Below are 25204 nucleotides of genomic sequence, written 5' to 3' on the forward strand. Positions count from 1 at the left end.
ATAAAACATACTCCTTAGTAGATTTCCCTTCCTTATGGAACAGCTGAACCCAATTTTATTGTTTCCGTCCGGTGTACCGTATATGTTGTGTTTTGTTTACAATTTGTTTATATTATTTTAGGGTTAGTTTCTCATGTTTTGTGCCTCACTATTTGATTATATAGCTAGTGGACAAGTCATTGTTTATGATTAGACAGTTTCATTTGGTTAAACGAGGTTTTAAATTACTGAAATAGCAAGGAACAAATTGTAAACAAAACACGACTCCACAGTACACTGGACAGAACCAACAGTTAAATTGGCTTCAGCTGTTCCATAAGGATGGGAAATCTACTAAGGGAGTATGTTTTATCTATGGTATATGTTATCTTGGTAATGTTCTCCATAAGAATAGCATTAGAAGCCATTTACTGCTGATCTTTGTTTACTTCAATACAGCTGATTGCGATTTATCACTAAGCCGGTATGCAATATTAACATTTAGATGACTTATTTGCCGGTCAATTCTGCAACGTACTATATAAAACCAGGGATAACGTTACCTATAATGTTAAGACTTTTTAGTTACGTCATAGAATGTTGAAATAAATTATCTTACTGTGAAACTTTTCAAATTTGTGTATTTTTAACGTTTACAATGAAATAACCACATTGACTAAGTAATTACCGATTCAAGATTAAATGGAGAACCTTTGCTTTGTTTTTATTTCAAAACATATGTTCGAAGATTTATTCTACACTTTCTTTGTAAATTGACTAACAAAAAAAATTTTAATTTGAGATTTATTGTAGTGTATAATCAATATTTTGTATGAAGTGGAATATAACCTCAATGGCTACTCTTAGAAAATAACTGGGAATAAAGATGGAATAGTAAAGTAAAGGAATTATATTTGTAAATTAAATAAGTACTATGACATGTTCCAATGGGCGAAAAAAAAAAACAACATTGTTTGGAGGAGATTTTAAACAGGTACTGTCTGTTGCTCCAAGCAAAAATGGTTAAAATTATATAGGTTAGCCTAGAATCAGAATGTATGGTATATAATAGTAAAGGGAGCATCCACATATATAACAATAAAACCTAAATCCGTTTCTTTACAAACCAAAACTATGCATGTCAATGCTGATGAAAAGTATTTTTGTGATTGGTTTCTATAACTGGGTAATGAACCCCTAACCAATTGAAAATCTTAATTTTCCTTCGGGATTGCGATGAAAGAGTGAATTTTTCCTTCACAAAATCTTCATAGTTCTCTGAAAGCAACAGTAAAAGCCTGGCTTGACTCAGCCTACTATCTTTAAAATAATAGGCTGAATTTCATTAAAAATCCAACTATTGGAATGGGTTATGGACCCAATTGATTTGGATGGTTAGAGTTCTACTGTTACTGATTAGTTGGTTGTCCCATTAGTCAAATGTTACAAAATAAGGACTCTCAAGATGACTCTTACTAGCTTACAGCAGTTTTCTTTCTTTATCTTCTTGGTTGGCTGCTCTTAGGTCTATTTAATATCTTTGGTAATCTGACCCCCCTAATCACTTAGGTTGCAGACTGTAACTAAAATTCTCATTGAGTGATTTGTGTTGTAGCCTGTGAACCGATACAACGTAGCCAAAGGCACCAAGTTCTACAGAGTGAAAGTGAAGCCTCTGTCAGTTCTATCTCACAACTCCCAGTCCAGCAGCGGCTGCAGCGCTTAAATATCATGAGAAATTTTACTTTATCCTACACCTGGTAATTTTAACTAAACAAATTGTTGGTAGGAAACACTCTGTTTTGTTGGGTATACTTCTATTGTTATTCTACATTCAAATTATATTGTTGTTTTCTCTAGTTTATCAGAGTGCAAGCTGTGTTTAATTTGTGTTAGTAGAGGATATTTTATTTTAATGTGACGTTTTTGTGTGATAAAATACGGTGTATTAATTTAGAGGCAATCATAATAGTGTTTTAGTTTGTTTTATCTTTGACCAATAGTGTAATGATTTTATGTAAGTAAATGTCTAGATGTAAGATTAAAAGTAGGTGAGTTGTTTTGAACAATAAAATTTAGCTACAAGAGACAACAATCGCAAAATAGAAGCAAATTTTTTTTGTGAAGTTGTAATGTCTTTGTTTGGAAATCATGTGTTGTATTTATGGATAGAAACTACTTATTTTTTCGAGGACAGTGGTAGAATTAACAAACTCTCTGTAGTTAGTAGCTGTAGTATGTCTGTATACTTTCACAATTAACATCACAATGTAGACTGTATATCTGCTCACAAGAGAATACGCAAGGACATAATGTATTCTGCGAGTGTCGTATTTATCAGTTGTCGTCGGTAGTTAGGTTTTTGCCACTTGTGTAGTGATATTATGTAGTATTTTGATCTCGCAGGGACATAATTACAAGTTGAATCATAATAGTTTAGTCGTACGTCAAACAATGTACCTGATTATAAGGTATGGAGTTCTAATCAGATTTATGAATCAACATTTTTTATCTCTTTTTTCCGATCCAGAGTCAAATTAGCATTTTTTTTATAGAAATAGGCACTTACCGAATTTGGCCACCATTCTGTGTAACAATGTGGCCAAGTATTCATCATTTTGTCTGCACACCAAGTTATAACCTATTTAATTAGTGTAGTTGTTTTGTAAATATTGTACATGGATGTAAATAGCACAGCAAAGGTTGTATATTTTGTTTGCAGTAATTCTGTGATAGCTTGCTCATCAGCATAGGGCATAAGATTGTGATTATGTCAGTTGTCTGTTGCAAGTCTGTTTTCCAGATTTTGTAATTATCTCAACTTCTCATAAAATACATATTGTTAAATTGTAGTTGAAGTTTTAATGTTCTGCTTACCTTTGAACTTCCGTTGGAAATCACATGTAAATTTGTGAGGATAGCAAACATAATGTTTGATTTTTCTGTGACTTTAATTACTGATAAGTCTGAATCTGTATGGTCACTCAACAAATTATGTATTGAGAGTAGTGATTAAAGGCTGCATATTTTCTTAATGATTCTCCTCGAAAGTCATCAAATTGTATTCATTGACGCTTTACCTATTCTGGCCTGATTATCCAGCCAGTTTCTATTTTACATAATGATAATATACTCTATTCTTTTTAGTAGCTAGAAAAATATGTAGGCAAGGCAAATAGCACCTTAAAAATTAAAACAGATCATTGGTGGAAATAGCCTAGGGCTTTTTTAGAAATTATCATAGTGATTTACATAACAATTTTATCCTTGATGTGGTGTCTTTAAAATTTATTTACATTTTGAGAAATCTGTGTTAGTTGACTAGCATAACCGTAGCAAGTGTACTTATGAATATTCTGTGTATTTGCACCACACTGTACTATAAGTTGTATATAGCGATGTAATGTATATTTTCGTACACAGGAGATGTTGTGTAGATGTTGAGCCTTTATTTAGTCACTACTTTAAGATCGTTTTGTACCAATCATCTTGCTGCGTTTGTGATGTCCTTTGAGTATAGGTAAATTAATTTTATATTTGATCTATTGAGATAACAGATTATTAGATTTTTACGACTAGTTGTAATTTCTCCTGCAAATACATGTCTATCAAAAAGTTGCTGGGTTTTATTTACCTTCAAAACGCTAGTTGTTTTTAATTGGTACTCTCTTCACAAGGTATGTAGAGAGGGAAAATTCTTCCTAAAATAGAGCCCTTCCAGTCTGACTATGTTTTAGTGAAGGTGCATTATTTTCCAATAACAAAAGATAGGATAGGATATTAAAAAAAGGTTCAGCCAAGAATATTTAAAAAGCGTATTTTGTAATTAAATTATTTGTACATTTTATGACTTATTTACAATTTAAATCTAATGGTGCGGTAAGTGCTGGAAGTAGTTGTTGTTTTGAAACTGAAATGACTGGAAGAAGTTTGTGTCCGTAAGTGTACTCGCGGGTTGCGGGAAAGCGAGGCAATCTTCTTGCGAACTATTGCTTTGGTCAGGAAATTGCGGGGGTCGAGCGTAACACTCGATGCTAGGTTCGTAAGGAGCCATCAGTCGGGACTCGTGCATCGTCGGTTGAAACTCGTCAGGTACAATCATATGTTCAGAACCAAGGTATCTCGTGTCTTCGTAGTACATCCTAGAGTGCTCGCCCTCAAACTTATTGTAATTGTCTTTGTCGTCAAAGTGAAAGTTCATCAGCCCTAACGCTTCACGCTGCATGTACTCGGAGGGGTAGTGAGATCGTGAGACCGAACACGCAGAGTCTTCTATCGCAGGCTGAGACGCTGACTCGGGGGAACACTGGGGTAACTGACAGCTACTGTTGCTGTCCTCCACACTCATTGAGGATCCAGGTAGCATCCAGTAGGGCTCCGGCTCGGACTTTAAGCTACGGTGAATGGTTCCGCTGCCTAGGTCCAACAGAGTGGTGGGAGACTTGGAGGTGGACTCTGTCATGGTCATCTCTGTCGTCCGTAGAGGTTGGTCAAGCTGGAAGATCTCCTCTGGTTGGAAGAGATCGTTGCAGAGGTTGAAGTCGTAGAGAGGTGCGGGTGTGTTCTCCATGTAGTGTTCTGGAGTGCCCTGAGTGGTATTCTCTGCAGGCCAGTAGGTGTCCCAGGTGTTCTGCATGGAGGGACACACTCGGGACGAACACACACACTCAAACGGAGGACACGAACAGCTGTATCCTGCAACACAATGATCCATTACAATACTTGTAACAACTACAGTAAAATAACTTATGGCAAAAACTTGACAGTTAGACTTCTGAAAATCTGAGTCCCATCAAAGAAACCTAATGGAAGCTATGACAAAATTGATTCTAATTTATCACTCACTTTCAATATTATTGCTATAGCACAACAGTAAGTAGTAAAATAAGAAACAACGTCAGTACCTATTTATTCAGAGAAACCAAATATATTTATTTTATAATTTAAACCCCATTTTGTAAAATTAAATAAATCCTACATTTTATCTCTAATCCATCCCTGAAAGTTTGAATGAAAGTTTAAAAGTTTTATTGTGATTTTTGGTTTGAGATTAAAAATGCCCATTACTTATTACAAATTTTATATCCTATTTTTCATGTAGGATTTTACAATCTATACTTCAACCAATAGAAAAAATATTTAACCATTAAGTTTCAAAAGTTCTGAATAAAGGATCATAAACCATAAATAAGTTACTTATGCTAGCTTTCTCTTATTTAAAATGTTAACTAAAATCTCTTGCAATACCTGTCTTGTCCACATCTGAGATGAGAGGAGGAGGGAGGAGCTGTCTGCTGTTGGGTGTTTCCTCCATATCACAGGAAGATCTCTTGGTATCCCTCAGGGTAAGTAACTGCAAAAACATTATCAGTTTAAGAAACTTTCAACTACTACTTAGATTTCATGAATAAATCTCAATTTTGTTAGGGGTTTTCATTATATATATATTATATATATATATATATTAAATCCCTAAATACAATTGTTTGCAAAGGTCTATCTACTACGTAATAAATAAATAAATATATATAGACATTTAATGAAGAACAATCAATGTAATAGCATTATTTTACTTCTGCTCAATATACAAGTATCCAATAAGTCAATGGTACTATCTTGATCTTGTATTTTGCTACTTGGAGCGCTAGTGGTCATTCTTGTACAACAACGTACTGTACCACCATTGATTCTCAGTTAGTACATACATTTGCCACCTAAGAGCTAGGTGTACGTAGCATCGGTAAAGTATTTAGAAGTGCCAGGGATTACTACTTCGAAGCGCTAGCATTTAGAGAATTGAGTTGAGAGTACAGTTGATAAGACGAGTAAATAAACAACATTATACAAAAAAATTTATGTACAATTTAGTTTTCGCTAACAAATTTGTATTAGTACAAAGATTTAAAACATCTACGCTTAACGAAAATTATAAATTTAAATGAGAAATATTTTTTTTCTGACGATTAGATTATGTCTACTGTTTTACTGTTCAATAGTCGAGAGGAATTGGAATCTAGTTAAAACTCGAGTAATTATTTTTTGAAGCAATTTGAAATCAAAATAAATAAGGAACTTAGTGAATATTTTGACTCATTAGTCACATCTCACATCTAATTGGCTTTATACGTATACAAGTACAGCGTTAAATTAAATTTTCTATCATTTTAAAATCGTAATGTATGCCAGAGATGGAAATAAAATTTAATTCAATATAAAAAAACTTGCACATCAGACTATAGTGAGCTGGGTGTATGGAGATGAGGGGTGTTTGGAACATCTGTTGCTAACCGACATGGTCGAGTGGTTAAGCATTTTATTTTACCCCTGAGTTAACCACCGCAGTCATCCCCAATGAAGTCTCTATATTACAAAATTATATGAAACATGACCAGTCACAAAATATTTGGTATTTACTTTATAGCTTGATTTCATTGGGAACGCAGTGGAACGGCCTAAATTCTTTTCATATTTCTTAATAAAAATGAATTCTAACCGCTCAGCTAGGATGGGGCCTGATTGTTTGTTTAAACCCAGTTTTGAAACATATTATACTGATGCTACACACTTGTGGTTACCGTTTTTCGTTGTTCTGTAGTACGGTACAATTTTAAAGAACAGCGGAATTTTTAGAGGGAGGCGTACTGGTGTACAAGATACAGAGGAGTCAGGAGTATTAGCACCCGCTAGTCCCGATAAGATTCATTTCAGAAACTTACAATACAACTTTCGGAGCTCAAGACAAGAGAGTGTGTCACTACAATCTACCGATGAGTTACTTTACGAAAGCAGGGAAGCTGCAGGGTCCAGTTTCGAGCCATAAAAACTACTGAACTGACTTCTCAGGATCGAACCAGCGATCTTTGACTGCTATAGCAACTTTATAGCCCTTCATCGCATTTCGTGTCAAAGAAAGTATTTGCAAAGAAAAAGGTAACAGCTCAGTTGAATTGAGGTGTACCAAGATTTGACCAAGGGAGCCTACCAATACCGCCGAGACAAAACAATATAGTTACATTTGACATCCAACTATTCCGTTTCAATACAGTGACAAAGACTGCCCACTCCGTACCCCACCCGGGGGAAATGAGTATGTTTAGAGGTTAGTCTGTGAAAGGTGGTAATCTGTGTTGAGCTACGAGGGGCTGGCGGCGCGCGCGCGCGTGTGGTCGGGGCGGACCGATGCAAATAGTCCCGCGCAAGCTCCGTAACTTACTTTCTATTAGCCTAATGCCATCGCGACGGCGTTGTACACTGCCTGCTCGCTAGTCGCAGCTCGCGGCCTACTGCACATTTAAGTGTGTACTTTTTGACCCGGAGTGTGCATTTCAAATCTAAGATGAGTGTTGAATTGATTTCGATTTCTTATGGTATCTTAATAAGGCCAGTAGTTTTTTTGTCCCAATCATACAAGGACAACTGGGCCCATTTTGCAGTTTTTCTCGTTCTTAACATAAGATCACTTCATGAAACCAGAGAGCAAAATGTGTCATCTAAATAAGTTAAAAATAAAGATGAAGAGAAGGGCACATGATGTTCAGCGGGCCGTAGGCTACTTCCGTGGCATATGGTGTAAGTTACCCATCAAATGGTTTATTTTTTCCTAGGATGAGTTTGCACATTGCGTCTGAAGTTCAGCGTGTACAGTATTTAACTTTTCTTCTGTTGCAGGCTGTTTTTTTTCCGCAGTACGGTTACCAGTTCCAAGACAGGTCTATTACATGCACCTTTTGGCCAGGACAGCCACTTGTAAGAGTTAATAAGAGTTCGTTTGGCTCACTCATCCGTTCTCGTTTGGAATACTGTCAAGAGTGTCAAGACCCTTAAGTTTTATTCTATGCATAGAAGTAAATAAAGGTCTTACATTCCGATGTAACATCTAATGAAGACCGCACAGTTTCATAGTATGACCTTAAGAAATAACAAAAGTACTGTCACGCTACTCAAAAAATAGTGGCAATTGTTTCAAAAAGCAAGTCACTTCACAGAAAAGGCTTACCGTCACCTAACCAGTCATCGGGAATATCGTAACTGAATTGAACCTTCCAAGCATTGGATACTGTTCAATTGCTTTCTCACGGTGGTAAGATTAGATGTAGATGTTACAGACCGAAATTAAGGACGTCATAAGATCTGTGATCTGTCAGATAGCGTTGGTTCTCCAGGCATTGAATCACAATCATATAGTCAATGTTTGACCTATGGTGGCTCTACCAGGTGGATTGCTGGGTTTCGTTTTTAAGAGCAAAACTGGACTTCAAGGGATAAGTGTACTGGGCTCGGAATGTAAAACAGATGAATTCATTTCCTTTTATTTAAGACAAAAACGTATATCTTTAGAAACAAATTAATACCAGTGCATTGTATTGACTTTTTTTTAAATGTATACATGATCTCTGGCGGCTGAATGAAGAAGCTCCCCGAACTACTGTATTAGTATAATACATCCATTCTACGTCAATATTTAATAAATCCTCGTCCTGTCTATATTTAGGAATGCACGATCCGATCCTATTAGATGTGGCTATCATCTCACGATGAGCTTTAGTTTCCTCACTCACCCCTCTCTTCGTCGTATCGCGGTACACCCTTGTCTGGACGACACATCCAACCACTTGTCTCCACGATGCTATCAGGAGATCTCGTTACCATCGCCCATCGCCCGGAAGTGTGACGCCCCCGCCACGGGCACGAGTGGGCGCTACTCCGCTTGGACGGTTTAATTGCAGACGAAAGTGTCGTTCCGTGATTTGTGGTCGCGACCGCCGTACTCATGCGTATGCATGGCACCTGCGCCGGGAGGCAGCATGAGCATGCAATGTGCTCTACAGTTTACCCTCGCCCACGCACACACAGGTGACATCGTCGTCTTGTTCTAGTTAGGAGATTTTACATCTTAAGTAAATTATTTGGTTAGTGTTTAGGTGTTATTGGCTCCGTTTTCTCTGATAGAATTATTGCTTCTCTTCTGTTTTCACAGTTTTCGATAATTCTAGTTATTGCTGTCTTCCCGTTAAACCACAAACCTACAGTTCCACATCGATCGTTCCTTTAATATCACCGATTATTGCTATATCAAAACTTGTAGTAAACCTCAACTCCGTTCGTACAGCATCTGCCATTGGCTATTTTAAACATATACTGAGACCATCCAACTTCAAGCGAGGTATCCACGATTCAATTACATTTGAGTTGAAAACCCATCCATCCAGTTAATCCAACGAAGGGGCACGACCAACTTTTCGTGAAGCTAAATGAATTGAAAAGAGGTGTTTAAGAACTAGCAATGTGTTATACTGATGATATCTTACCTTGTTGCCGAGTGTGGCCTCTCTTGCCAGGAGGACTGCGAGGCCTCGCACTCTCCGGCCCGCGCCCAGGCTGCGTCGAGCCTCACTGGTGGACTTGGCCTCCGGCCTCAAGTGGTCGTGGACACCCTTGGCCTGCAGAGAAACAAAACAAACGGTCAAAAAAGATCGGATATGCCATTGACATAAATAATATTGCAGTATCCAAAGTCAGTGAACAAACTTAGATGCGATACTGTAAATAAAATAAATGCAGAACTTTAACTAACGAATTAGGAAACCCATTTCATGCATTGATTAGAAAGAACTTGAGGGATGACGAATTTTTAGGACAGCTGTTCATATGGTAGGTACCTATTTTGGATCTTGTAGTTAATTTCCCCCAACAAATTATTTTATAATAACCCTCTTTGAATGGTAAAATTGAAACTAGAATTTCAAAATCACACTCGTCCTTCTAACCCATACGCCGAACCGGGTGTTGATATTGTCACGTACCTGAAAGAATATAGCGTGTTCCGTATGCCTCCAGAAGTGAGTGACGGGATAGCCGCAGTGACCTCGGCACGGAAGGATCTCCAGACGCCCAGTGCACTGACGGTTGGGACAAGGCTTGCCTGTGACAAGAACAACTGTTAGACAATCCAGCCAAGTTGGTGGGTATATAGTTCTAAAATGTTTGACGTTTCTTCAGATGCAGCACTTGCGATTTGGTATGAGAAAAGATAGATGTTAAAACTGCTTTTACTCAAAAACCTTCTAAAGGAAAAACTTCCTTTTACTTATGATGGCCATTTGTACGCAAGTTAACTTTACCCAAAGCTCAAATGATCACTAAAATATACTGTATTGGTGACTATAGGTGTTCAAGTTGCGATGAACGTAATTCTTAAGTTTTAACTACTCAATTATTCAATTACGTAAAAGACGAACAAATCACCTACTTCTTGAGGCATAATTTACAACACTAAACTTATGTGACTGTATGAACAATATACATAATCTATTTTTGTAAACTTAGTACAACATTATATGTGGGAGTAAATATATTTTATTTACTCTAATGCCCGATATTAAATGACCTAAACTGCTCTATTCTGTTTCCTCCACTGACCTTGTTGCTTTTTCCTCGCCTTGTCACAGATGGCAGGTCTCAAGTGCACCGAGTCACCGTTGGGCAGGACACACCGTCTGGAACACACCAGGACACCCAGACAGGACTTCTTGAGGATGTGTACGTTGTGGTTGTTGGTGTTCCTCATGGCCCAACCCGAGGCGTGTCTCTTGGCCTCCTCGCTGGAGGGAGGGTAGACCAGCCTGCAGTGGCCGTCAGCCCATTCCTGCCACTGGTTGAACTCACTCACCTGCAAATAGTACACAATATAATCGCCATTTCTCTCGTCAGTGGAGATTCGTAGGCACTGGAATCATAAATACTGTGGTTTTCAGCGTCAACTCCTTCGTCAGTTAGAGATTGCTTTCACACTTTGTGTCCTTCCTTTGTAGACGCATCTTTAGTAGCAAGGATGAGACGAGTACTTTTCAGTCCAGAAATAGTGTGAGTGGCAGTCGAAGTTGCGGAAATGCTTTCAGTAGGGATAGTTGAGCAATTTTTAGATACAAATGTTAGGTAAGTTTGTATTTTGCACACGAAAACGGAAGTAAGAAAGATGCGTACTGAAACATGCATTGTAGTTGGTTGAAAACGAGTAACATAAAATACGGATGCAAATACAAAAGGAACCGAATTCTCAGAGAGCTCATTGGAAGTAGTAGTAGGCTACACATTGTAGCAAAACTAGTACGTAAAAAGCTCAGATGACAAGAAATTTGAATAATGCAAACAGCGAAAGACGTTTAGAATGCCAGAAATGGGATGCCCAGGAACACTGAATCCAAACTGGCCTGACCGGGTGACAAGTTGCTTAAAACATGAGGAAAGCCGCGGCAGATGAGTTTACGACGTGTATTTTGGTGGACATATACCGAACAGCATCAACTTGGTTATCCAACTTTATAGTCATACTAGCTGTGTACCCGTTCTACGCACGGGGATCTTATAATATTCAGTTGAAACCTTCTTATATAACGAACAGCAGTTGGTTTGCATATTTTAAGATATGCTGGCCAAACTATTATACATAGCTTCATTTTATGTTGTTTTTTGTTGTTCCGGATCGGTATGACAATCAATAAAAGGTTAAATTACCTCTGTGTCTGCCGGTCGATCCTATAACGGTAGGCTTACTTTTATTTTTACTATCTGATCTCGTTTGCATGGCTCAATCACGTCCTGGTTGAAGTTCGTTCGCTACGCTCACTCACCTGTATGTTGGAGCTCGTTCGCTGCGCTCACTTTCCTTCAGGTTAGCTCGTTCGCTACGCTCACTTGCCTTCAGGTTAGCTCGTTCGCTACGCTCACTCGCCTCCAGGTTGCAAATTAGCTGTTGTCATAAATGTAAAAGAAATAATAGTGCTAGTGCTGCACCCTGTTGGTAATCCTTGTAACTTTAATGCTATTGAACATCACAGAACAGAACCAACTTGTTTAATTGAAACAGCTGTTAAGATTCAATAATTTCATTTCTCATAAGGTTAACATGGGCTTCCAGAAATTCCACGTCAAAAATCGACAAAAACTTGATTTTCAAGGGTTTACTGTTAAATATCTAACTGTCTCATATTCGATGAAATACGTCTAAAACCATCTCATATATGTATAGTATTTGGAAAATAAGTTTCAGGCGGGACAGTGCTATAGTTATTGAGGAGTAGTTGTAATAAAGTGCGTATTTTAGCGTTACCAAGAGAATGACAGATAGACAGACAGACAGACAGACAGACAGACAGACAGAAATTGAGATAAGGTTTGATTCGGTTTCTCTGACCTATGAAATGTAAAAATAACCAAAAAGTTCATTATTCTAAGCAATGTACAGACAAAACTCTAATTTTATTTATATAGATAAGCAGTCACATCCAATATAACATTTAGTTTTAAAATTTACCCTACCCAAATAATTCCAAAAGAGAAACTAATCAGAGAGACCCAAATGTCTCTAAAACAAAAACTAAATATTAACCACATATGTTCCTTTGATTGAATGTGTTTTTGTTGATGGTGAGTTTAGTGGAACATGCCCACAATAATCTCCTAAATATCGTCACACCATACTTTTGGCAGTAAAAAAACACAACTCGAAAATTAGTCTACAAGCATAAAATGTTTACATAGGGGAGATCTGCGCTAGCAGTGACATTTTTTAGTCAATCAATTGCAAAAAATAGTATATAACATTAGTTGTGGAAATCCTTATAGAATGGTGTATTTACTGTTATTACCGATTGCCTGTTACTACCAGCGAACTGCGGCAGTCCAGTTATATTAGTCTTTGATATTAATGTCACTTGGACATTTCGTAAACTAATATTCCCACGGTAATGAGGCTACCTTCTAGCTACTGTAGACTTAAAGGTTTTCACCTGGGAAAAATACTGAATCCGTTACAGCAAAAGCAAACTGTCGCCGTTCGGTAATTGATATTTTTTTCGTTTTAACGGCAGTAATCAATTGATTTGATCAATATAAGATCGAATGGGTGGGTTACTTCTGATAACCTTACAACTTCGGACAAAATAAGACGTTGCAAACAAACAAATCGCTATACAGCTATATCCTTTCGGATTTTATGATTGAAGATACCTAATTTTGAATGCAGTAGATTTACAAAAAATGTCGATAAACAAGGAATGTTACAAGATTAGGTCTAAGTTAGATGTTTGATATAACATAAATACTTAGAATGCTAAGGAGCATGTAGTCTTAACGAGCAACAAAGGACACAGTGTGTGAAGGCAATGGAGGATATCTTTGTATCAAACATTGAACGTAAACTCACCCGAGGTACGCTTGAGTCGTTGATGTCCCAGTCAGCCAGTCTAGACGAGCTTCCCCTAGAGTAGCCGTACACTGACATGGCCGGCGACCCGGGCTCTCTTCTGCAACATACATAAATAACATCTTTATTAAGCCATCGTATTATATTTTGACATGATAACTTTTGTTATAAAAAGTAAAATTGTTCCATTAAAAAGTTGCATAGGAAATGACTTCAACATCCACCTCGAAGGCCAGATAACTTTTTGTTTTAACTGTCTCTGATGCTCCCAGTTCTGATGCTTTGGTTGGTTTGTCATCAGGATCTTATGAACTGAGATTAAAGTCTGAAGAACACAAGATTACATACAACATAAAATCATGTACAAAACCAACGTCCCTATATGCTAACTGCATTTTTCTTAAATCTATCCTACTAATATTATAAATGAGAAATTTTATAAATCCAACCTTTCTCATGGATGTTTGTGACAAGTAAACGCGAAAAGCACTGGTCGGATTGGGCTGAAATTTGGGGTGATGATAGCTCACATTCCCGATTAATATATAGGCATGTTGTTATAACAAAACTCCTTTCAGGCTCCGCCCCAGTGGCATTGGAGTTTCCCATGTTACCTTATGGGTATTCACATTTAAAAAGAATAAAAGAATTTTGTCAGGTGGTTCGACCAAACAAGTTGGTTTTGTGATATTCATCAATAGTACAAGTAATAAGGTTCACCAACAGGGTGCAGAACTAATATTATATTTTAGAGAATTTCCCATATAGGGAATAAGCTATTACCGTAGAAGTACTCATAGTAAGACATGGACCCGGGACCGATTTACTTTTTCGTGTTGAGGTCCCTAGAAGCCAAAAACACTATCCGTTCAAATTCATATATATGGTTGTGTTCACAAAGGTGGATATGTAACTATTTTATACAACAGATTTAAACATCAATATTTTCTCTTCAGTGTCCTATCTGTTGCAAAGCACGGGTAAAGCAGCTAGTATTAAAATAAAAGTACCCATGTCATTATCTGTATTAACTTGACTTGTAAAAGGTGAGCTAAAACTAACAAATTATTTAGTTTATTTTTTGTGTTAAAGTCAAACCACAAGTCACCTTAATGACACTAAAATAAGCCAACTAATTCTCCTACAATGCAGTCAGCAGTATGTACACTCAACACAGGTCATGTCTGTTTTAGTGTTATACACAAGATGTAAAATTAAATTTAATACCAAAATATATAATGAAAAACATTAATTGCTATAAAAAAAGAAAACTCGTGCCGGAAATTAATAAGGCTTATTAAATAAGGCCATATTCACACGGAACCTATTTGAATGTCGAGTTTTTGAACCGAGGTAATGCAACCTTTATTTGCTTATAATGGCGAATTAAGATAACCCGTCCTTGATTCAAAATTCCTCAAATTATCCTGTCTTTACGGTTTATCGTGGCCGGATCGGTTTCATGGGAACTGGTTTACGTCAAAACAGGTGATATTTAATTAGACCGATATTGTAAACACGGTTCGGTCGAGTTGTCTGAATATGCAATGTTTCATAACGTGTCTGGGCGTGGTCGGGACTCGTGGTCGAATTCGATCAACCGCACGCGTGCGAACCTGTTACAAATCTTTAATGTCTGAGATTAGTAATGAGCGTAAACATCGCGTGTCTCATAACTATCACAAAAATATCGACTGCGATCTTTCAACAGTGAACAGACATATTTCGGATATCCTACGAATGGATTTAAGTAATTAACACCATTGGAAATTACTTCACTGCGAGGAAACAGTCAAAATCAGGGTCCTTTCACTATCTAAAGTCGATTTGATGTAAAACGTCGGTTTGATATTATGGATGGTATCATTAATTTTTGTATGGTACAATGACGAATAACATCTGTGCCCTGAATCGATCACGATTTAAAATCCAACAAGAAACCCTTAGACTTGGAAGTACTTTTTAATCATCCTGCTAACATAAAATAAACTTAGGCTATAAGTGATTTTCTAATATGATACAGAACAATTTATATTAGTTAGATCGGAGAGTCATTTAATGATATTCGGGTAATGCATGGAGACCGTTGTTTTTTATTTACATTGTTTATAACATGTAGAAAAAAGCGAACACATAAAAACATAAATACACACTTCAAATCCCATCTTTCAAGACTATGTTTATGAGTAAATCTCATAAGGTCCTCATTTTGCAACATAATAGTAAATGTGAAAAAGGCTTAAAAACGTAATGGGGTTATTCATTCGGTTTGAATCAGAATGATACAGGTGCAGTTTTAAATGAAACAACAAATCACAATGAACGTTATTTTGCTGGTGTCGTTAGTGTGTGTAAGGCCCAATCAATATTCAATGATCTATCAATGATATATAATCAACCCCTCAACCTCAATACACTTTTTATATACTGTATACAAACACACACATACACACAAGAAGGCATTGAACATATGATAACAGGAACAAAAAAAAACTACAAGAGTTAATAATGGAATTAGAAGAACTGAAATGAAGTGATTGTTTAAATTATTCTCAGTTAATGCTTTCAAACATTTACATCTAACAAAACTTTATTTAAATATAAAGATATGCCAATCTGTCGCAACAGCGTACCTTCATCGTAAGCCTCCAGAAATGCAAATTTATCGTCAAACCTGAAGGTCTCCGAAAACATGTACCTATCGTAGGTCAATCACAAACGGCTAACACAGTGAGAATAAATAACAGAAAAATTTCCCGATGGTTCCAATCTTGAACAGCTCAACTTGTACTTATACGACACAATGCTATTACAATAGATGCCCGGCTAATACACGGCATATTCCCGGCTAAGTGTCGCCGGTAGGTGGTATTTGTCAATATTATCAAAGCCGCCGTGTAGGGCCCGCAGCCCACAGTTCTTGCCTGGACGTTCACACGACTCTAAATTGGACGTTTTGTTCGTCAAGTACGCATGTACTTACACCCCTCTTAGGTGTATTGTTGCACTGTTGCTGCCCGCGTATTGTTGGCCTGCTACCCTACGGTTGTAAAGATTTTATCGTTCTTCAATTAGTGTTTGGTGGGTAAATTGTTTACGAAACAGGACTTTGGTTCCATTTTGCGTAATTTGCGATCAGTGTGGTTTGTAAGAACAGTATTAGTATTGGTACTGTTGTTTTTAGTGATATATTTGCTAGATTTTATAACCTTGGGTATTAACCCACGCGTTTATTTTTACAAGGTTTACTTTAACTTGCGATTCATTTTTTGCTATAACTTTGAAAAAATAATAGTCTGTCAGTTTTTTTTTTTCAACTAATGTTCTGAAGAAAAATTCAATCCATAATGATAAATCAAAAACCGTGTGGCTGTTGTAGCCAAGCTAATTAAAGTCCTATTGACAATATTTATTTTAAAGTTTTAAACAATATTGATACATGCCTTCCCAAGTCAAAAATTGCTCAGTGTATAGTTGTTGTAACATCCAAATTCACAAGTTAAGGTTCGGTATGATACAAAAACTCGATCTTGTCAGGTAACACAATAAATATATCACAACTGCACAAACTTGTTTGTGTACTCACAGCTTACGATAGTAAACAGCAAAATAGCGACTACTTCCAAGCGCACCATTAAAGTCTTTTGAAACTATTACACCAAAAGACATACATTTGCACACATTGACGAATAGTGATAGTTTACTACTTCCCGGCACAGGCTTCGTATATCATCAAACGAGTGGGTTTACAATGACATGTAGTTCGAATATAATTTTTGCTATTTTCTCTCGTATTCGGATGTTTGCAGTGTATTCGGATGATGCACTTCTCTGGTTGGAATTGTACGAGCTAAATTCCTATACATAAGGAATATATAGTCAATGGTTGAAGCTATCCACCCAAAGCCCGAGTCTTTTGCGGGCTGTAATGTCTTTGATTACTCTTTGTTAATGTAATTGATCAGCTGACTATTAAAATAAGTTTGTTTATAATTTTTGTTGTTTGTTATTGTTTTGAATAGTGATTTTACAGAAGCCATCTCCCTAAGGAAAGATTGTGGAAGTTTATCATCAACGCATATAACAGAGGTAATCTTTCCCTTTTTTTGAGAATATATGTTGTATAGTCATAGTTTAAGGTAATACAATTAATTCCGAATACAATTTACACCGGGGTCCGGAACAGTTTAGAGTCTACTACATACGCAACACGACTCTCTACGTCTACGTGTTCAGTTCCCCCTTTCCTCGGTGTCCCAAGTCCGCAGTTCCAGGTCCAGGTCGTGTCGATGCGACGTGTCTGTCGCACAGTTTACGGCGGTTCGTGGTCCGTTCCCACACAGACACGTTCGCGGCAACAGAACGTTTAATACCCACAGTTAACACCCGAGTTTGTCCCGTACACTCCGGGGTATGTGGCTTAGGGTACGGAAATGGATTTTACAATCATGTATATTTTTCAATTTATCAAAAGCTCATATTTTTGTGAAAAATTTAATCCGATTTTTAAGTACATTCTTTTATAGTTTACTACTTTCCATGAAACATACTTGGGAAATCTTTAAGCGAGCGTGCATACAATATCATGTAAGCCTCTAATTCGATTTACATAGGAATATCGTACAGAACAAAACGTCTTCTAAATAAACCGAACAAAAATTGTCTTTAACTGAAGGAAGATGATATGTTGTTGTAGGCTGTCTCATTGTATGAAGGAGTATCAGTATGGTAAATGTATACTTTTTGGTAGTTTATTTCATCACACGATCGACCTCTAAGGCATTCTGAAATGATATACTTGTTAACAAAAATAATACAAGATGTAAAGTTAAAGTAGATGGTCGTGTGTGTGTCGTACATTTCAGTTAAATTGTAGTTTGTTCCACGTCCTTTTGCTTTGACACCAACCACTATCTTCGCAAATGCCACAACGCGACCATCTCCCAAAATCAAGAGCGACAACATTTAGTTCACGAACTTGAATGGAAGTTATGTTGTTCATAACTGGAGCGGACGGCGGACGGGGCCGCGCGGAATCTTGCTTTAGGCGGCGCAGAGCGAACAAGTGTCAGAAGCACGTGTGCGAGATTTTGTACCCACAAATCTGAGACTTTACGCGGACCCCCCGCCCAGACCACGCACACCAACACACACGCACACACACACACAGGTACCGAGGGATAACAGGTACCTCGCCGCCTAAACAGGTGAGGAGAAACCAATCTGACTTACATTTAATAGTCAATCCAGTCCTTGGATTTCGCGTATCTTAAGCCGATCTTGATTAGATCCATCCGTGTGGAAAATCGACTATTATATTTTCAATTTCATTATTATAAATCGTAGGTACAGGGTACACTATTTTCTGAAATATTTAATTCTCGTAGTGGCTTATGTAGGTAGAAAATTTCTAAATGGTTTTCGACCTGTGTTCAAGATTGTTGGTAAGATTGGTGTTGGATTGTAGGTCCATTGGAAATAAACTCGTTTGGTAAACTTAACTTTAGATGTCAATAGAATTGGGAGTGGGATGTTAATGGTAGAATACTAAACGATTATTATTTTATTTTATAATATCTTATACAAACACTATATTGCGTGCAGGTAAAATCTAATAAATACTTTTCAATTTTTTAGAGTGGTTTAAAGAAACAGTTAGCACACAGTGAATTGCACAAAGTCCACCCAACAATTCTCTAAAGCATTTGAATTTTAAAAGTAAAAAGTTGTTTTCAAACCGTTCATTAAAGTGCATAAATAATTCACAATCCAATATTAGTTTTATAATGTTATAGCTTGTACCAATACTATGAATTCAGGTGATTTAAATAAATTCTAAGATTTCCCTAAGAGTGTAATTTTGCATAAACAATAATAAGTGTGAACTGTACAAAGTTATGTTTACTATTACAATAATTTGAAAGAAATACCTTTATGCAAAGTTTGTCTAAATGATTCAAACCCACGATCATCTGCAAGGCTTTCCACGATTCACGATTTTTTTTAAACGTTCCAGACTAGTTTTTGTTTGATTTAGAAAGTTATAACATTGACCACCTTCTTTTATGTAGGAATCTTTAAAAAAACTACCAAGAGATCCTGAAGCTACCTTTTTTCCTCAGCCAAACTCGTGTACATCTGTAGTCCAACCCATCCTGATCAGAGGTATTGTCATGACCGCGACACAACGACACAATTCAACACAACAGTACCGCACACGACACAACACAGCGCTACTCAACGCGGCACCAGTTGAGCGCACCCGCGCCCGCAGCACGAAGGAGATATTAATGAGCGACTATAATAGAAATCAAAGACAGCTAGATAACGGTCCAGCGGAGTGGTGGGGGGTGGGAGGGGTTTAAACTAGAGTGCACAACAGTTGACAAATCGTAGACCGAGGATTCTGCGGGATTATATTTAGCCTACTTGCTTATATGTTACTGATGATTTTTAAGTATTGTTTTATATTGGTATAAGGTATAAGGTTAATCCTTAAAATGTGAGAATTTAAATATTATACAGTAACGCCTAATGAGACATTAAGCACACTAGCTGGCAGCAATACAAAAGCAGTATTAAACAATTGATACATAATATCATGTTATTGTATACAACTTGCATCAAATAACTGTTATTTCAAGCGTTTTGGGTAAATCCTCAAAGAATTAATAACATTTCCAGGAAGTATATTATTATAATTAATTGTCAAATACCAGGTAAAAACTCAGAAAACCTGTCATATTTTCTAAAACTGTAAAACGGAATCAGATACTTTTAGTATTATTTCATGTTTCCTTTTCTGCTTCAATTAGTTTAAAATACCCATTTTACTGCCAAAACGCCGTTCAAAAAGGTAGCCTAGCACAGCACTTTGTAGATTTTGTAAGAGATCAATGTTGCATATTTATCTTTTTAAACTCCCTAAACTCGATAAGTTGAAATTCTCATTCATATTAGAACCAACATGATCAGACAGAAAAATGCTTTATAATTGATGGGAGGCTATATTATTTCCATTATAACATTAAAAAATCTGAGTTGATTTGAACTAATTTATAAAACTCATTATGATAAAAAAAAACACCCTTCTTCCTATGCATATTTACAGTTATTACTTTTGATTATTTATAATTAAAGTGGTTTAAATACCTGTAATGTCGACAATCCAAGTGGTTGTGTAACGCCACTTGGATTATCGACATTACAGGTATTTAAACCACTTTAATTGTATCTTGATAATCCGGAGGCTACCCATTCGAAAAAAATAAGATTATTCATAGCTTGGGCAAGAATGATATCATATGACAATTGTATGTACGAGACGCTTCTAAAAATATCAACCACTCAAAATATTTAAACGTTGTTACTACTAAACTGTATGCTACAAAATACTTAGAATGAAAACTGCAATATTAGCTATTGAAGTTTTTGAATAAAAAAGAAATAAAATACGTGTAAAAGTAGCTGATGGAAACAAAAACATATTTAAACTTATAAGCAATTGGTACTTCGGTTCCCAACTCTTAACCTTAAATAATGTAGAGCTACTACATTAAGTAAACGAACGGGAACTGTGCTAAAGAGGATTTAAGAATAAAACTAACCCCGTTTAGAAAAATTAAGGATGCACTACATTAAGGATCAATTAAGTATGTATATGTTTCATATCCGTTCATTTTGTACTATAGATATGATTTAAAAAATTTCATTTATTGCATCATGCCTTTTAAAACATACTAACTCAGTAGTACAACGAATAATAGTTGAAAATCATACTTCCTCCAATGGCTAGAAAGTAAATGTATTAAATTAACAAAGAAGTTCATGAAACAGTACAGTTAAAAGGGGGCTCTTCCTATTCAATTAGTGAAAGCTTTAGCACTGTATTGTTAGTCATACAGTTTCTTTTTACACCACCGGGTTCTTTTCCAATAATTCACAACCATTACTTTTTTATTGCAATTCCGATATTTTTAACAGGTATCTGAGTTTATGAATACGTCAATTATAAAATAAAACTTTTATAAACTAGCATAACCAACAAAATTTGCTGGTTATGAAAGAATCTGGTAGTGAATAATCGGAATTGCAATAAAAAAAGTAGTGGTAGTGAATTAACGGAAAAGTACCCACAACAGGATATTACGTTGCTAGTAACACATAAAAAAGTTAAAATACATATTAATCTTATAAAGATTAAATAAATAAAATTTGTTATAAAAATTGCGTTCTAGTTTAGGGGTGGTTGGTTAAGTTTTGGTTAGCGAGCGGTCCAAGAATAAATTGACAAATAAGAGCCCTGGTCTCCAAAATATTTTATAATATAAAAATTAATATTAATACTCACAAAGCAAACAATGTGACGTTTACCTAAATAAATAACACGAAAGATAAATGCGTTGAAAATACAAATAAAACATTCTAAAAACACGTCTTATTATTCGAGCTTATGACTCTTCTTCGTACGAGAACATTGATTAGTCGTCTAATGAGAAGAACTCAAGAATTTGTATAAAAACCCCTGAATTGCGTTAAACATGAACACAATATACATTCAACATAATGTTTACACGCTGCAAAGTAAAATGGTATGGTACAACTCGTATACTGATGAGCAACATAAAGTAAAGTTAACTGACTCGTCCCGCCGCTTAAATAATGTGAAACTAATATGCAGGCGCAGAATGCAAAATGGGTACACTTCCCGGCGCAGAATAGGCAAATATCATTACAGGAGGATGTTATATTGCTTTAGAATGGAAACGTTTTTACACGCATGGCATATGTTATTTATTGTGCGTGAACGGATAAATTTACAAACGCATTTACTTAATTTGAGTATTGTAATGGTATTGTATTGGTTTTATTCCTAAATAATGCTGAATTTTCAAATTATTAATCTTTTTCGGTAGGTATTAAAATACATCAACATAGGACTCTTTACAATTCACTCACCGATGCATACTAGTAATAGATTTAATTTCATTGCTGAATGTACAATTCGTCTCGAAAATGTTTTAAATCTATCATAAAACCATACTAGGTAAATGGAGTATTATAATGTTACAAATCAAACAATTATTTGTTTACTATCTTATTTAATTTTTTTAAACATTCTTTTCATGTAATATAACATACAATACAGAATGTGTCGAATACATACGAAATAACCTATGCTACAAGACATGCTGAATCAACAAGAAAATTATTCAAACACTAAAACACGTTTCCAGTTTTCTGTAAACGCGTGTTTTGCAGAAGTCCAAGGTGCTATCACCGGAAACAGCCTCTTATCACCGGAACTCCCTCAAGTTGAGGGTGATAACATAGATAAGAGACAAGGGAAGGCAAGTAATGACCTCAGGTATACCTAGGGTCAATCATAACACCGGCACCTCTAAAAGTAACCGTTAAACCTAGTAAAACATTCTCTTTTCGCTAGGATCTCATCGAGGCACTTCAGTTCAGTTATATTACAATTAAAGTATTACATTATTTGCTTGTCTATAGGATCATTTGTGATAGTTCCGGGCTTGTTTTTATGTCTTATAATATGCAAAATAAATTGTAGTTGTAGTGTGACTGCGATGGTAAAATGTAGTAACGACGTTAACCAACTGAACCAACACGTTGTAGTCAGTGTCAGTTGATTTTTGGGAATACAATTCTGTCTCTATGGCTTACAACTAATCCTGATAAGTAGTTACAAAACTTAATTTTTATGATTACCTGCAGAAAAAAGTTACTGAACATTTTCTGAAATTTGGTGTTTCATGGTAAAAGTATATACGTCCAAGACAAGTATGTATATAACTTCATATTAATAATACAAGCGTGTATAAAAATAATACTTTCTTATTAAATGTAGGTATTAATACAATTAAGCAATGCATTTAATTACAATACAAATATATATTGCATACTTTAAAATATACATATCTACCTGTATGATATAAGTGACAAAAATAACATAAATAAATAAAATTATTTTACCACAAAATAGAAAATTATGTTAGCTTAACTTGAACTAGAAAGGTGTATAATTTTCTTAGCAATATGAGATAGTAACATGTAAGGAAATGCTACAACAACACTATCGATTTATAATACTATAGTAGTGGAAGATAATTAATTGATGTTGAGCGATGCATTTATGAGTAATCTTTTTCTGAATATCCCATTTAAAACAACTCCGTACTGAAACTCTCCACTAGCGCACCATTGATAATTTATACTGTCAGATTGAATGGTGATATGCGATCGTCGAAATCACTTTCAGCGGGAAAGAAAACTGGCCTAGAGCGCCGTGCCGCTTCGTGTTTATCTTTTAATTAATTTTAATTTAATTTAAGTATTTCTAATAAACTGATGTAGAGTACCGGTAAAGTAAGTCGTACACATTCTTTTATTTTAATATATAAAACGGTTTTACGTTTGTGTTAACGGTTACAATACTTATAATCATATTTTTTTTTTACATGGATTATTAACAGTATATTAAACAGGGTTTGAACACTGTGCATTTTGAAAGATAGATCATGAAACAGTGTTTTCATAACGTTCAATTTAACATAATTTAGCTTTTCTGTTTAAATGCATGAGTTCAGGTTACAATGAATGCCTTAGCATATTCATGGATTACATATTTAATGACAGAAAAGGATTAAGAGTTCATAGGTTATTCGTGTGTATATTTATCTATTAATAAAAAATATCTTCATAAAGTTATCTTCACTTAACATACAAATTACAATTGTAATACTCAACATGCAATCACTTTAAAACAAATTACTTACAGAATAACGACCATATCAATCCAGTAAGTTAGTTATCACAGTCAGTTGATAGGTAACACAATCCAACTCACTCCCCGAGTGTCGGCGACCGACTGGCTATGGTCTGCGTCATGGACCACGCCGTCGCGGTAGGCTCCTCCCACCGACCAATCACAGAGCAGACCACGCCCCCTCCCCCAGGCAGTGGTGGGGGGCGGGGGTGTCTGCACAAAGAACAGAATTGGCTCAAGTGGCTCACTTAACACCAATAATCAACCCCATTGAGGAAAGGTTAGTTTAACGCAGATCAAAACGACCCCCGTTCCGACAAAGCGGAGCAACAGAGTAGGGGATGATTTCGGTGTCTGTAGCAACGGCTGTCGGGTGGGACTTGCAGGTTCCGAGGAATGAGTATTGTAGTCGGCTTCTGAAACAAAGGGAACGAATGAAAACAATGAGACTGGGTAGGTTTTAATAGATGGATGGATTATTAATCAATTGTATATAATGTTGACTTTTGAATCCAACAGAGTTGCTTGAACTTGACAGAATCATGTCTATAGTAATGTCACAGCGAGTTGATTTGAAAAAGAAAATTGATGTAATAAGCGAGTATCGTGATAAGCGATTTTCCCAATTACAGTTGGTATGTAAAATAAATAAATAAATAAATTAAATATAAATACAGGTAAAGGCTAGCTCTCGATTATGTCATAAAACTAGGCTGTTAGTGTCATGATAACTTGGGTCACATCTTAGACACCTTAGATAAAACAGGCCAATCAAAGGTAAACTCAAGCGCAATTTTTAAGGTCAGCGTAAGTCGTGGGGCCAACTTAAACCGAAACCAAAAAGCATCAAAGAATTTCTGGGGTAAAATCAAGGATTGGTTAACATTGGTAACAAAAGAGTTCGAAAATTTACAAAAAAAGGGAGTGAACAATATTTCTGAATGCATAAGGTTTAATATTATTTGACAAACAATTTACCATTCATTGTCATTCTGATTTTGTTTTTGGAACTACTGTATAACATAAAACTCATATAAAAATGCAAAGTTTCACAGAATATGACTCGTTCTATATAGATACTTAGACTATTGATATAACTTAAGAATCCAATAGTCAATGATAGATTATTAAACAGTATTTGTTAAAACATCCCCTTTTGTCATTGCCATTTTTGTTGGAATAAAGAAAACTATTGGAAATAAATGCAAAGTATTGTGACTGCCATGCACTAT

At 35.9% G+C, this 25204-nt stretch overlaps 2 protein-coding genes across 5 annotated transcripts in view; one reads left to right on the forward strand and one right to left on the reverse strand.

Annotated features, from left to right (window-relative positions):
• The window catches only part of LOC128999402 (RB1-inducible coiled-coil protein 1), a 50140-nt gene extending 47309 nt beyond the window's left edge, over positions 1 to 2831 (forward strand). For all 4 annotated transcript variants that reach the window (XM_054425894.1, XM_054425897.1, XM_054425896.1 and 1 more), the window contains exon 24: positions 1595 to 2831. In XM_054425894.1, the coding sequence (XP_054281869.1) occupies positions 1595 to 1705 (111 nt within the window). In that variant the 3' untranslated portion in view covers positions 1706 to 2831. The remainder of the gene's footprint in view (positions 1 to 1594) is intronic.
• Positions 2832 to 3813: 982 nt separating this feature from the next.
• On the reverse strand, positions 3814 to 24061 carry LOC129001128 (uncharacterized). Its single transcript, XM_054428326.1, has 7 exons — positions 23983 to 24061; positions 13184 to 13283; positions 10399 to 10648; positions 9783 to 9901; positions 9288 to 9419; positions 5227 to 5332; positions 3814 to 4674 (listed from the first exon to the last, which is right to left on the reverse strand). Exons 1-7 carry the CDS (start codon positions 23994 to 23996, stop codon positions 3848 to 3850), a joined length of 1548 nt encoding a protein of 515 aa, XP_054284301.1. The 5' UTR covers positions 23997 to 24061; the 3' UTR covers positions 3814 to 3847.
• Between the last annotated feature and the right edge of the window lie 1143 nt (positions 24062 to 25204).

This window comes from Macrosteles quadrilineatus, unplaced genomic scaffold, assembly GCF_028750875.1.
Source record: "Macrosteles quadrilineatus isolate MER2022 unplaced genomic scaffold, UCM_ALF_1.0 Scaffold_8__2_contigs__length_117827958, whole genome shotgun sequence".
Taxonomy (NCBI): Eukaryota; Metazoa; Arthropoda; class Insecta; order Hemiptera; family Cicadellidae; genus Macrosteles; species Macrosteles quadrilineatus.